Source organism: Coturnix japonica, chromosome 1 (genome assembly GCF_001577835.2).
Source record: "Coturnix japonica isolate 7356 chromosome 1, Coturnix japonica 2.1, whole genome shotgun sequence".
Lineage (NCBI taxonomy): Eukaryota > Metazoa > Chordata > Aves > Galliformes > Phasianidae > Coturnix > Coturnix japonica.
The window spans coordinates 128,442,636-128,456,799 of NC_029516.1; the positions used below are offsets into that span (position 1 = coordinate 128,442,636).

Here is a 14,164-nt window from a genome sequence, read left to right on the forward strand (position 1 = left end):
CAGTATAGAGCTTTTTTGAGCAATTGCGACAAAAGTATTTTTTTTCCCTTGTTTAAAATCCCTATTTAAATTCTGAACACAAAGACAGTTCATGACAAATGCATGATTAATAAAGATAATTTATTGCTTTTATACAAAAAATCATTACAGTGCTTACAGAGTTTAAGTAATAAAGCCCATTTACATAGCCTGTCTTTTTATAACTTCTTTTCTTCAAGACCTCCTCTTTTTTCTTCCTCCCTTACTCCGTGCTTTTTGTTTTCTGCCCTTAAATACAGGTTTGGCAGTCACCAAAATCGTGTTTCCCAGTTCTTCATCCTCACCACTTGAGCTACTGCAGCTCTTTTTGTGGTCTGCTGTCTTTGTTTTAGAGGCAATCTTTCTTCTTTTGCTCTTGTCTAAATCTCGGTTTTCTGATTCTTCTGCTGAGGAGTCACTAGAAGTTTCTGAAAGATGCAAATTTCCAACAAAACCACCTCCAAATAAACAATCTTTTCTGGAATCTGAATGCCTTTTTTTCTTTCCACTTTGGATTTCTGTCACCGCAGTCTGATGATCTGAAGTACTTCCCCCTTTCATTTCCTCGTGCTGTGTAAGTTCTTTCTCCATAACAGCTGTAGCCTCTAAAATTTCATCATTTTCCTTTCTCTTCAGACAACTCACAGCTCTACGTAGTCTCTGGCTTTTAATAGCTTGTTTTTCATGTTGTTCTAATCTGAAGAACGAATCAATTCGAAGCTGAGTCTATAAAAAATAAAACAGTGAAACAGCTTTGGATGTTTTTGTGACAGAAAGTCGGTTGTTACCTAAGTTACAGTATAAAGTGTTATAAATTAAAGCAGGATAAAGCGTAATGAAATCAGAATGCACACAGATAGTAAAATGCATTATTCCAGTAATAACTGCACTTTATAATAAATTATGCAATGAAAACTTTGATAGAAACTAAATAATGGGCAAAACGAGTGAACTTTTTAATAACACTGTGCACACAATTTCACTTAGAAACACAATTCTATTTTAAACCCTAATACAGAGAATCTCTGTAGTGCTCTTAAGTTTGTCCTTGCAAAACCATGGTTAGCTGCCAGCTGTTAAGCCAATAGACTGTTTACTAAGAAGATACTGTTACTGCACTTTGTATCTGCATATGCTACTCCAACAAGTGCTGTCATTTGAATGGAGTTATTGTATCACATGCTGCTACAGGTTTGAGAGTAGAACTAGAAGTAGTCAGACAACGGATCTGTGTTAACTACAGCTAGGCTTGCTGTACAGACTACACTAGTCTCTTTACTATCCCTAAAATTGGCTGACACAGATGCTTCCAAAGGTTGCTCTGGTCAGCCTGAAAGTATATGAATTTAACCTGTTTTGTGGTACTTTTTACTCCTTTGACAGAGAGAGCCTAGAATACTGGTATAGATTACATCTATACATCTAGTGATAGAACTAGAGGGAACGGTTTTAAGATGCGCCAGGGGAGATTCAGGCTGGACATTAGGAAGTATTACTTCTCGGAAAGCGTAGTCAGGCACTGGAATGCACTGCCCAGGGAGGTGGTGGAGTCACCGACCATGGGAGCGTTCAAGAAACGTTTGGATGTTGTGTTGAGGAATATGATTTAGCCTGAAGTACTGGTAATGGTTGGACTAGATGATCTTCTAGGTCTTTTCCAACCTTTATAATTCTGTGATTCTGTGATCTCATTGACAACAAAAGGAGCCAAAGTAAACTGTTTTACAATTGACTTTCAGAGTATCACAGTATGCATCACTGCTCACTTTTAATCTGTATGGAAGTTCACAGCACATTTATTGGTAAAGAACAATAATATCATTCAAGGGCTCTTGACAAATGGTTCATTCTGCAGTGCTCCTTAAAGAATGAGTGTGGTACCCAATGGTCCTTTTCACTTTACTAAAATGTTAGAAGCATTCTCACGAATCAGTTCAAGAGACAAGATAATGTCTTCTAAAAGCACTAAATGTACTGGAGGTACTTGTAGCTCTACTTACACCCAGCACAGAACTGCAACCTGGAAATCCGGGTAGGTATGTGATAAAGCTTCATATCAGCTACTAAAATTATGAGTACTGAAATTAAGAAGAATGCCTCACAATAAACCCAATCCAAAAGAAATAAAATCTAGAGAATCGTTTAAAGATTTTAAAATATAAATATACTGTAAGATAAAAAACATCCAAATCCCAGTTTCTGAGAAATGGATACTATAGATGATAGCTTTGCTGTTTATTTCAAGATGCTTCTCTTACAGTTTTCCAGCTAGCCTTAAGGTATACATGGCTCTGTACTGTACCTGTTGCAAGTTCAGCTGTTTCATCACAGGCAAAAGGATTTCATCTGTCTTTGTCCTATTCCAGCCAAAGTGATCTTTACAGAATATGCAGAAAGTTAAGGAACATTACAAAATAGTAGCAGTAGCCATTTTGAAATCACAAAATACAAATTCCTCAAATAGCCAATGCCTAGAAGAAAGTTTCTTCAGAGACCTTACTACTGCAAAAACAGAAAATATGTTAAGTTATTAAAGCCAAGCTATGTGGATGATTCTAGTATTATGCTATGTATTTTCATTATGACATTTCATTTCTGTTAGTTACGGAACTCTAGTATCAGCATTTCCAAAAGCACGTCTTCATAATAAAAAGTGCATTTTGGCTACGCAGCACTGTCATAAAACACAACATCCATAAATAACCTTTATTTTTACACTTACAAACACTGGAATTTTGGTTTACTCTTTAAAACATTATTAGCTCTATATGCATTGCCATCTACTTTTCAGCAATCCACTGCAGCTCAAGCTGCAATTGTAGCAAGAAATGGCATTTTATATATATATATATATAACTTCTTTACAGAAAGGGTAGTTAGGTACTGGAATAGGCTCCCCAGGGAGGTGGTTGAATCGCCATCCTTGGATGTGGTGCTCAGGGATATGATTTAGCGCAGGGTTTTAAAGAGTTAGGGTACTGGTTAGGCTGTGGTTGGACTTGATGATCTTCAAGGTCTTTTCCAACCTGGGTAATTCTATGATTCTATGATTATGATCTGAGTTTTTTTAGCTAGCAATTCCCATCTTATAGTTAAAGGATATTCTCTAATCTGCTCTACATCAGGCTTCCCCCAGGTGAATGAGCCCCTTGTCTCATCCACCACAGGCTTCAGGTATGCTTCTGCCACTGCTGGATTTGGGAAACCTGAAGAAAGCTGCAGCTCCCGCAATTTCTTCTTGACTCTGGTATCACGTGGATTAGGTCTGATTCTCTTATTCTTCTGAGCCTCATTCCACCACTCACTGAAAAACAGAGACAAATATTCACTGGTTCCCGTAAAATGTAACTTGAAATGCCAGGAGTCACTGTACTACCTTAAATGGCTTTAATCGGACTTCCTACTTCAGCTACTGCATGGTATGAGGTAGGAGATCTTCAAATAAAAATGGCCAAAGGGGCATAAGAATCTGGTAGCAAACATCATCATCCTGAAGAAGCCAAATGAAAGGACACCCCACATGTAACAATCATTTTTTGAGTTTTTTTTTTTTTTGTGTGTGTGTGTGTAAATACCAACATTAGAAAACAAACAAAACAAACAAAACAAAACAAAAAAACAGAACAAAAAAACCCACCCACACACAAAAAACCCACCAACTTCTAACCACACTGAGCAACCTGGTTTAGTGAATTGAAAAGGATCACAATGATCATCCAGTTTCAACCTCCCTGCAGGGCTGCCAACCACCAGACCAGGCTGCCCAGAGCCACATCCAACCCTGGCCTTGAATGCTTCCAGGGATGGAAAGTGCCCCTGTGCACAGCACTTTATTATCTTTACAGATTATCTTTACAGTCCCTTCCAACAAAGAAACAACATTCTAGATTCTGTGATCCTCACAATTGCCAACACAATTAGCTTGCCACTCTTCACTCTTCGTTCTTCCCCACAGCCTACCTGTCTTGTCTCTTTCCAGTTCATCCATTCCTCACTCATCAAGTCTCTTTTCTCTATGGGCAAGCTACAGCACCTTCTCACATACTCAGGGAGAAACAACCTTGACTCCACTAGGGATCCAGCTCTGCAGTGAACTCAGAGGCAGTTGCACAGTTTTAAAGCTGTTCTATTGTCTTCACTAGTCTTGCTGCACCAACACACCGTTTTGATTACCTGCCATTTCAAGTACCGATACAAGGGAGTTACATATTTTATAGTTAAGTTAGCCTCCTTGATGATGGTCATGTTTTGTTGTATACTTAAGTAGCAGAAAGTATATTCACTAACACTGATATTACAGAAATATAAGAAAGAAAAACAACAAAATCCAGCAAAACATACGCGAATTTTATGAGAGGTTCCAAACCACGTCCAGGAAACTCATTTAAGATCTCCATTGCAGTTACAAAGCCAACATTTGGGATTCCCTCAGTGTAGTCACTACCAAGCAAGTATGCCAAATTAATTAACTTGCTTCGATCTAATCCTGTAAAAGAAAGTGCATAAGCTAAATACAGCCACTGGATTCCTCATATGTTCTCTTACAAATTAAAAATACTATTAAATACAAATTAAAAATACAAAAAAACTACAGAAATATGCATGCATTAACATCTGGATTTGCTAGATTATATATAGCAAATTATATATATATATATATATTATATATATACAATATATATTATATATTATATTATTATATACAGCAGTGTTAACACACTACTGCTACCTCAAACACCACAGCTGTATTTGCTACCTAAGCACAGTTTAGCGTATCTTGCCAAAATTAAATTGTTATAATGTAGAAACTCAGATTTCCCCGATGGTCTTCAAGCAGAGAGATTATTTTACATATATTTTTCGATGTATTTATATACATACATTTTGCCATCCTTTTCTCATCTAATGCTGACCTGGATTTAATAACTGGCAATAAAAACAGCAATCCAACTGAATGTCTTTAGAGACTTCAGAATGCTGCATTTTATGCATATGTTATCTGTTTCTGTAGGAAATCCAACTTCAGAAAGATACATGGCAAAACTGTCTTATCAAAGATTGTATCTACAATGACTGGTCCTTACCCAGCTGGTTTTGAAAATCAACATACTGGTAATATTCCACGTATTTGTTTTGACTGAAGAAATTTTTATAAACATGTCGTGCACCAAATAACCAAACATCACTATCATCAGTGATTGTCCCAGAGGTCTGATCAGTGAGGTCTAATATAGCACACTGTGCCTCTGCTTCCATAGGAGCTTCAATATATGGAATTCCAAATAGGCGGAGAAGCTCCTGTAGGACAAAGACAAAACAGTTACAATTTCATCTGAAAAATGGATTGTAATATACTAGTATGTGACTCAAAAAAGCTAAATTCACACTTAGGAGGTATCTAATATTTCACAACAAATCTTAATCTCCACTAAAAAGTACTAGGCACAGTTAAGTCAAGGCAAAAGTCCCACTTCTTCAGCTCAGACAGACAGTGCCACGCAAATCAAGCACTGCTGGTTCACACTATTACTACAGAGACTGAGAATTTCCTATTAAATTATATTTAAAAAAAAAAAAAAAAGCATATTTCTTTCTATAACTGCTACTTCCACATGGACAAAACTCCATGTATTACAATTACATTTATGCAAATTCCATGAAAAAAAATGGTGTAGGTTTAAAAAAGAAAAATTAGTCATCAACTTGGCTCACAAAAGTAGTAGAAACTACATGAGAAACGTGTATCAAGCAACTAATAGCAAGCAGGCTATGCATTCTGTGAGGATAACACGTTGATATACATGTATTTTGATATACTTAACACTATCTGCTTTTACATAATGCATTATTTAATCTCATATAAATAATCCACACACTAGGTTTACATGTGAGTGCTAGTTACACAGTTCTGGATTACTTCACCACTATACTTTCCATTTATACCACTGCTCCCAACTGAGATGTAATAATCACTGCAAAACCTAAGCCCTAAATTATTTAGCATATATTTGGTAAATGTATATATATATATATATGCACATATATATACACATGCATCTATGTACCACATATATGTGCAGTAGCACTATGTGGCATGTAATATTACAATCTATTGTCCTTTAAAAATTCCGAACAAACAATGTGAGTAGGAAAGAAAAAAATCCATCACTTTATAACCATACTAATTAACCCTTCTTTACAAAGAAAATACAAGTGTTTGTATATGTTTCAGAAATTATTTAATTTTATTATATCATAGATACCATCACTAGTCTGCTATATTGTATCAGCTCAGAGATACTGTATTCAAGTAGTCTTTGTATTATGCTGGATTATCCTTTCAATGTGAATAATCAAACAGAGGCTGCAGGCTTCCACAAATATTACTGGTGTGATTCCTTAAAAAGATCACAGTGATCCACACTTAAAAATCTTGTGCTTAAAAAAATGTTGATTTACTCATAATTTTATTATTACAGTGTTATACCATTTACTTAAAATTCTTGGTACTGAAGATTCATTTCAGAACTTTAAATATTTTAAAATCAAGCAGACTGAAGAAAATAAAATCCTAAAATAAAGAAAACATTGGACTGCAGGGGTAGGAGGGCATGTCGTATACTGTATCAAGTTGAAATGATTCAATGAGTTACCTGGCTTTCCAAGAACATTTGCCCTGTTACAGAAGAAGCAACACGCTCCTGCTGCTGTTTTTGAGACTGAAGCACTTCCTGCTCAGCAGAAAGATCATTTTCTAAATCTTCTAGTTCTTCCTGAAAAATAAAACAAGTTTTTGGTAATTTCAACCACGTTATACTTTACCTAAGAATAACTATGTCCACAACTAGTAGTACAAGCTCACATCAGGTATTTCATGTAAGGAAACTGAGAGCCTCTTTTATGCAGTAAATTATAAGATCATACGTAGATCTCCTCATCAGAGTGCTAAAAACTTACTGTTCCCCTGTTTTCAGATATGGTTTAACGATCACCTTTAAAAAATGCCCCTACAAAATTTAAATAAATAGGTGAAAGTTATGAAACAGTAATAAAATCCTTAAAGCTTCTTCCTTTGAAAAGTATCTTGAGACAGACCACTTCAAGACCAGCTTAAAACGAATATCAAAGTTACCAAACTGATGTCTTGCCACTCATCTTCTGCATCTTTAATGTTATCTTCTTCTTCAGCACCCTGACTGTTTGTCAGCTGCACTTCATCAGACTCATTCAGCAAGTTCTTTGTGATAGTATCATGTCCATCTTCCTCTGCTTCAGAAAGTGCTGTCTTATCACCCAGTCTCTCATCATACTCAGTAGGAAATGCATCCTCGTTACTGATTACAGCGTCCACTTCAATGAAGCTTCCTATAAAGGGAGAACAAAGAGCTCAGCTTCTTGCTGTCTGCTTAAAAAGAAGCTCATGAATAAGTGCTTTCAGAGCTGTAAATAATGGGCTGTTTTGCAGGGAGAGATGTGCCTCACTGATGTGGTTTTTTGTTTGTTTTTTTTTTGTTTGGGCAGTGAGTTTGTCTGGACTTTGTTTTGTTTTGGGGTTGGGTTTGCTGGTTTGGTTGTTCTGTTGGTTTTGCTACATGAAATAAACAGATACAAGAATTGTGAAACAAACAAACAAACAAAAGTAATTAACCATCCATATCTAAGTTAATCAAGTTCAAGGTATAGGAAAACAATCTTCCCTGCTTTTCCATACTGTGTACCCAGGCACAGCACCATAGGGAAAATACAGGTCAGATTTTCTTCCCAATTCCAGTGTGTGTAGTAATAGATGTGTTTAAAAGTATTTCTTACAAGGAAAGAAAGGTTAAATTCAATTGACTTCAAATACAGCAAGGCTTTATCTTCTTATCTTTTCACTCAGTTAAAACGCACATACCATCAGAATCACTGTCTTCAGACTGTGAAGGCCCTTCTTCTTCCTCCTTAGGACCTTCTGTTGCTGTAAGAATTTCATTTTCCTTTTGTACCTCAGATGTATTCTCTTCTGTTTGTGAATGAACTTCCTCTATAATTTCACAAGTTTTCAAGTTTTCCTCAGTTTGAGAAAATCCTGCTGTTTCACCACGAATCAAAGGCACTATACTAGTTTGTGAAGGGGAACAGCTTGGGTTCTGAATGCACAAGTTCACGTTGTTATCTTCCAAACAAGTTGAGTCTATTTTTGAACCATTTATTTCTGTTTCTACAACCTCTTTTCCTTTTCTAGTATCTTCAACAAAAGAGTAATTTTTATCCGTGGACATACTGGTGCCTGTGGGTGTAATATGATTTTTTCCCAACTCCTGACTCTTTTGTCCAAATACAATGTCTTGCGTAATCGCTTGGTTTGAAGAATGAACTGTAGATGTAAGTATTTCTTTATCCCCCTTAACTTCAGGAATCTGATCTTCCTCATCTGAGCTACTAAGAAGAAAATCCTTTGCTTCTGACCTTTCTGTTTGCACTCTATCAGTTCTAACAGTAACAACTTCCTCCTTTTCGTCATCATCATTCAGAGCTTGCTGAATTGCCCGCAGTGTTCTTGGAGACACGCTGCCTTCTTCCATTACAGACTGTGTCACCTTCACTCGTTCTTTATCTCCCAGTTCTTCTGAGCTGCTTTCCACCATTGCTGCCTGGATAGCAAGCAGCGTCTGGGGAGAGGGTGGTGCTGTTACTACACCATTATCTTTCTCTGTCTGCAACTTGTCAGGTGCAATTAATTTCGCATTAGCTGGAGATTCATTTATTTTATTCAATTCAGACCTTTCTGATGAGGGTCCTGCAGTAGCTTCCAAGTCTTTACTAGTATCTCCTTTTGTTTGAAAACCTGAAAAAAATAGGTTTGTTTAAGATAAAATGCTGTTTTATACTAGCATTCCACACTACATTATAAAAAAAACCCACATCATTTGACCATTAATAAGCCAGTTTTCTACATTTTCCAATCACAGTTAATTATCTCTAACAGTACTGTAAATTTCACTACATACAACTGTAAACAATATTCAGGTCTTAAAACTGTCAGCTGCTGACTGCACATACTGAATAAAAGGTTTTATACAGTGAAAACCTGACATACCTTTTATTAAGATATAGTGAGAAGAGTCTTCAGAGATTATCCTCCTAGATTCCACTTCTTTCACGAAACCGCCTTCATTCTCATATTGTGTTTGGATTTGACCCGAGTGCTGCTGATTCATCTCTTTTTCTACATTTTCTATGCACCGACTGAGGTGACTTTTCTTAAGCAAACCCCTAATCTGGTACTGGGAAAAGTCACTGGAGTCCTTCATAAAAAAAATTTAACAGAAATCCAAATCAATTTAAAACAAATGACACTAACAGCACCTTTTAAGCAAGTGCAATCACCATCCTCTGGAAAGCCTTTTAATAGACATATTTGCTTCTTTCCTTTAAGTAGGTAACATTTGACATTTACTGACTGCTGCACTCACAAGTGACAATGCTATTACTGCTACAATACACAATAGAATCCTAAAAGATACCATTAAACAGTTCTGAATGCTGGTTAAGCACAGTGAGATCTAAATGATGTGATCAACAAAAGCAAGCTGGCTAACAGAATGAGTCCAGATCTTAACAACAATGCAATTGTACCAGAATCCACATGTGGGTGGTTTTAAGCAGCTGCCCACCACAAAATGGTCCTTAGCTTGCACTGAGGCACAAGCTTTCATTCCATCTGGTACTGTACTTTAAAAATATTTGTGCTACAGAAAGCTATTCTATAAGTAGCACTGTAGGATTCCCCGCTCATCTGTGAATGGCTTCAGTATCACATCTGAGTTACAAACATGCAGGTCTTTTCCCAGTTGTGAATTCCCCTAACAATCCGGGGGTTTGTAATCCAAGCTGCACTCCTGCCTGATTTATCCACATTAGCAGCATGTTCCTTGAAACTGAAACACTGGGTATGATGCTGCTGAGGGGCGAGACACAGCATGCTTTCCTCATTCTTGCCAAACTGAGTTAGCTCTGCCAATTGTGGTAGGAATCAAGGGATAGGACACTGAATGCACACATGGGAAAGGATCTGTTAGGAGTCACTACTTCCTTGTTTTTCCTTCCCCCCTTATCATAACATTTCTCATTAAACAGAGTTGTGAGTAAAGCTCTCCAGATGTGATTCATGTGCAATAGAACCACTCCAATGGCTTGACACTATTTTAAATATTACCTCTGGCATTGCTTCAAATAATGTTCTTTTTCGTTTTGTAAGTTCCTTCAAATCACTCAAGATCTCATGTTTTACTTCTGGAGGCATCTTGTTAAAATCTTCTGAATCTATATCTATAGCATGAGGGTTTTCAAATAATTGTTCCTATTTAAAAAAAATGGAAAAAATATATACATTTATTTTGTATGACAGCCTAAGAACAGTGAAATATTTTTATCATCCTTTCAAATTAAAATAAACAAAACAAACAAAGAAACTAGATTATTATTACTATTCCCTATACTGTTTGATGCACACTATATAAACTACAACTTTAAAACCTGGTGTCATCCTTTTTATAGAAATATATTCAGCATAAATCACCGAAGCAAGTCTTACAGCCTCAGCAAGTCTGACTTTATCCTTCCAAAGAGGTTGTTTTTTGGGTTGTCTTTTTTAGCAAACTACTTCAAACACTGACAGTATTTTCAAGAGAGTTTATTTAATGCTGTTTTTTTTTTCCTGCTTGGATGGAAGAAAAAATAATTTTACAATCCATTACACATTCTGCTTAGCTGATATGTTTCTTGTCTTCTCTTCCCCTAAGATCAGTGCATCAGAAAGGAATACAGTTTGTCTGTGAAAACTTCCTTACTTGGTCAGTAATGCTGTAGCAACACCTATACCTTCAAACCCAAACAGGTTTTTTATCTAAAGAAACACCGTACTTAAGTGATAGGATAGTTCATAATAACAAAGGAATTAGGATGCGTTTACCTGCAATAACTTTTTCTGGGTCATTCTTACTTCCCATTCTTTTTCTTCTTCCTCCTCTGAGCTAAAAATCACAGCAAGAAAAAAGATGTAGACATTTCCTCAGGTAAATGAAACTTGTATTTTAAGCAAAAGGATATCAGCCTTCCCTTCCTGACACTTAGAAGAAAAAAACAAACAAATCACACATAACAGCAAAGTACACACACACAGATAAAATGGCTTAGACTATAGAGGACTTTAGAGATCATCTAGTTACAACCCCACAGCTGTAGGCATGGTTGCCACACACTACATCAGGCTGCCCAGGATCCCATTCAACCGGACCTTGATCATCTCCACAGATAAAGCAACCTCTCTGGGCAGCCTGTTCCTGTGCATCACCATCCTCTGAGTAAAAAATTTCCTCTTAACATCTAAGCTAAACCCCCTTTTAATTTAAAACCAAGCCTCCTGCGCTGTCACTATTAGACCATTTAAAAAGTCGGTCCCCTCCTGCTTGTAAGCTCCCTTCATGTACTGGAAGGCTGCAATGAGGTCTCTCCAGAACCTTCTGCAAGCTAAATACGCCCAGCTCCTCCAGACTATCTTCACAGGAAAGTGCTCTAGCCCTTTGATCATATTTGTGGCCCTCCTCCAAATCCACTCCAACAGCTCCATATCCTTCCTGTACTGGAGGCCCCAGGCCTGGACACAGTACTCTAGGTGGGGCTTCATACAGGCAGATCAGTGGTGGACAATCACCTCCCTTGCCCTAATTTAAAATGTCAAATATTTAACAAATAAAAAGTCTACTTCCACTCAGTGCATCTGCACCACTGGATGAGGGGACATGAACCAGCACCCAGCTGTCACACATCAGCCACCCACTTGGTCAGGTTCATTTCTCTCACAGATGTAGCCACAAAAAGTGAGGTAGAACTTTCAGCCCTTGACATGACTTTGGGGTAGAAATCTAATCTGCGGGTTGAAAGCTTGTTCTATTAGTTACTTTAAAATAAGTAACTAAATGACTTCTGGATCCAAGCTACAATCCAATCTGCCCGAAAAGAAACAAAATAAAACACAAACTGAAGATACGTTACGTATTAAGGAATCACATCAGTCAAAAGTCTTCCAACAACTTCAAAAACAGTGTCTTACACTCTTATCTGAGTTTATTACAGTCATTTACAATATTTTTCTTAATCCTACCTACCTGTTCTTCTCTTCATCCTCTAAAGAAGGCAAGACATAAATATCATCAATTTCTTCTCTTCGAACTTGTGAAATACTGGGATAAACTTCACTGTATAGGGAAAAAGAAAAGACGACAATGATTTTTAGCTACATAAAACTTATCTGCCACATATAAACAAGGGCAAAATAATTTTTATTCCTGCCTTTTCCCTGTAAGAGCAGTTTTGATAGCTTGTCTCTTCAGAAATGTTCTCAAGAGTTTCTCTGCGGTTTTCCTGGAATCTCTGATGGCCAGTTCCTTTCTGTGTCTTCGCTTTGCCTGTGAACAATAAACACCAGTTAATTTTGCTGGATGCTGAAGATATGCATCAAGTGAACAACTCCTGCATGCTGAGTCTATGAGCATCTCCTAAGTCACTCTACATAGACACAGCCTTCAAATCCTCTGAGTCAGTGTCCTCTGTGGGACTCAGTAGTGGTTTTTAGCTTCTCAGTACCACCCACTTCTCTACAGTCTGGTCGGTGTGAAAATCAAACCCAAAAATATATCAGTCAAAAGGGAGAATCTGCATGTTCCAAGAGCTGACAAAGACTGGGACTATGAAGAACACCTGCTTAACAGTGTGCTTTAAGGCCCCCACCCTCATGGTTCAGAAGTACAAACAAAATTCAAGGAATGAAAAATGGCTACTCGGGATCAAAAGACACACCATATTTTGTATTGCAGTGACTCAGAAAAGGTACTTACCAAGGTCTGCCTCTTCAGAAGTGGTGCCTCCCCATCAAAAACAAAGACAGGCCGAATTCGAAAGAACAGCAACTTGCAGAGCCGATTAAAAAGAGTGAGGAGATGAGCATTTTGTATAGTATTACCATGACGATCTCTGACACCTTTTACTGCCTGGTTCAACCAAATACTAATATCTTAAAGAATGGTTAAGAGGAGATAACAAGCAATCTCACATATGTATCATATTAACAGTTTCTATAAAGCACAGATTTGACTGAGTGGCTTACTGTTCCATGCTTGGCCTACTGAACCCACTGTTATCCATATATTTGTGAGCTTCAGAGAAGAATTATCACAGAATCATTCGAGTTGGAAGGAACATTTAAAGGTCATCTAGTCCAACTCCTCACAACGAGCAGAGACACTTAACAGTAGATCAGGCTGCTCAGAGCTCCTTCCAGACTGATCTTGAATGTTTCCAGGGATGGGTCATCCACCATCTCTCTGGGCAACCCGTTCTACTGCTTCACTACCCTTATGATAGAAAACTTACAAAGTTGGTTCCTCAGCCTTACTTTAAAGGATACCAATAGCAAGAATTTTTCCTTCCAGCGTTTCTGGGTTTATAGGTCTTCCAGTGCACTCCAGCAGTTTCCAAAGTCCTTGAACTCCCATAGTCCCTTCTTAGCTACTTTGAGAGAAAAAAGAAATCCATGAGGCATAATTCAAAGCAGAACCCAAAGACTGCAATGAACCACTTAAGTTTTAACAGAGAAAAAATCAAGAGCATTATTACCACAAACAGAAACAACGCCAAAAAATTCCACACCGAGACCGAAGCAGGGTTTGATTAAAAGCCATCTGCTAAAGTAACTCAGCACCACAAGCACTGCAAGGAGAATCTATTGGGGCAAACATCGCCCCACCGCTTCGGATGACTCCCTCAGGGTTTAACACAAGAGAACACCCAGTCAAGCGCGACACGGGCCTGCGCTACCCGCACCCTCCCGGTACCGGATAACCGCTCTAACCCCAGCGACGGACCGAACCGCCCTTAGAGACGATATTCAGCACACACAGCACCGCTCACCTGTGGGGCCACCCGCACAGCGGCACAGAAGGAGCCCAGGGGAGGAATCCGATGCTAGAAGGGGAGGCCCGAGCCATACAAGAAGCTCCCCCACCCTCTCTCGGCCTCTCACTGCCGCGCTGCCCACTGGGAAGGGCGGCTGGAGGGGGTGGAGCAGACGCCATGATGGCAGCGGTGTCCCCGCCCCCATACACGT

The 14,164-nt window shown here is 38.1% G+C and overlaps 1 protein-coding gene across 7 annotated transcripts; it reads right to left on the reverse strand.

Moving 5' to 3' along the window:
• Positions 1-102: 102 nt before the first annotated feature.
• Positions 103-14,138, reverse strand: LOC107307962 (DNA repair protein complementing XP-G cells). Of its 7 annotated transcripts, none has more exons than XM_015851462.2 (16): positions 13,969-14,138; positions 13,466-13,566; positions 12,897-13,072; positions 12,352-12,467; positions 12,168-12,257; positions 10,973-11,033; positions 10,217-10,360; positions 9,098-9,305; positions 7,913-8,845; positions 7,151-7,383; positions 6,672-6,791; positions 5,103-5,316; positions 4,360-4,504; positions 3,122-3,322; positions 2,321-2,405; positions 103-744 (listed from the first exon to the last, which is right to left on the reverse strand). In XM_015851462.2, exons 2-16 carry the CDS (start codon positions 13,551-13,553, stop codon positions 214-216), a joined length of 3,345 nt encoding a protein of 1,114 aa, XP_015706948.1. In that variant the 5' UTR covers positions 13,554-13,566; positions 13,969-14,138; the 3' UTR covers positions 103-213. The 7 variants fall into 7 exon arrangements, 5 of the variants coding, with proteins under 5 accessions (XP_015706948.1, XP_015706949.1, XP_015706951.1 ...); XM_015851463.2 differs by having other exon boundaries at positions 13,466-13,569; XM_015851465.2 differs by lacking the exon at positions 13,969-14,138 and adding an exon at positions 13,675-13,825.
• Positions 14,139-14,164: the final 26 nt, after the last annotated feature.

Excerpts from the sequence above, each read along its gene's own strand:
- LOC107307962 (XM_015851462.2), bottom strand. The coding sequence starts at position 13,553 with ATGGGAGTTCAAGGACTTTGGAAACTGCTGGAGTGCACTGGAAGACCT. Across the intron at positions 9,306-10,216 it reads TATTTGAAGCAATGCCAGAG|GACTCCAGTGACTTTTCCCA; the intron begins GTAATATTTAAA and ends TTTTTTATGAAG. Across the intron at positions 5,317-6,671 it reads AAATGTTCTTGGAAAGCCAG|GAGCTTCTCCGCCTATTTGG; the intron begins GTAACTCATTGA and ends TTTGTCCTACAG.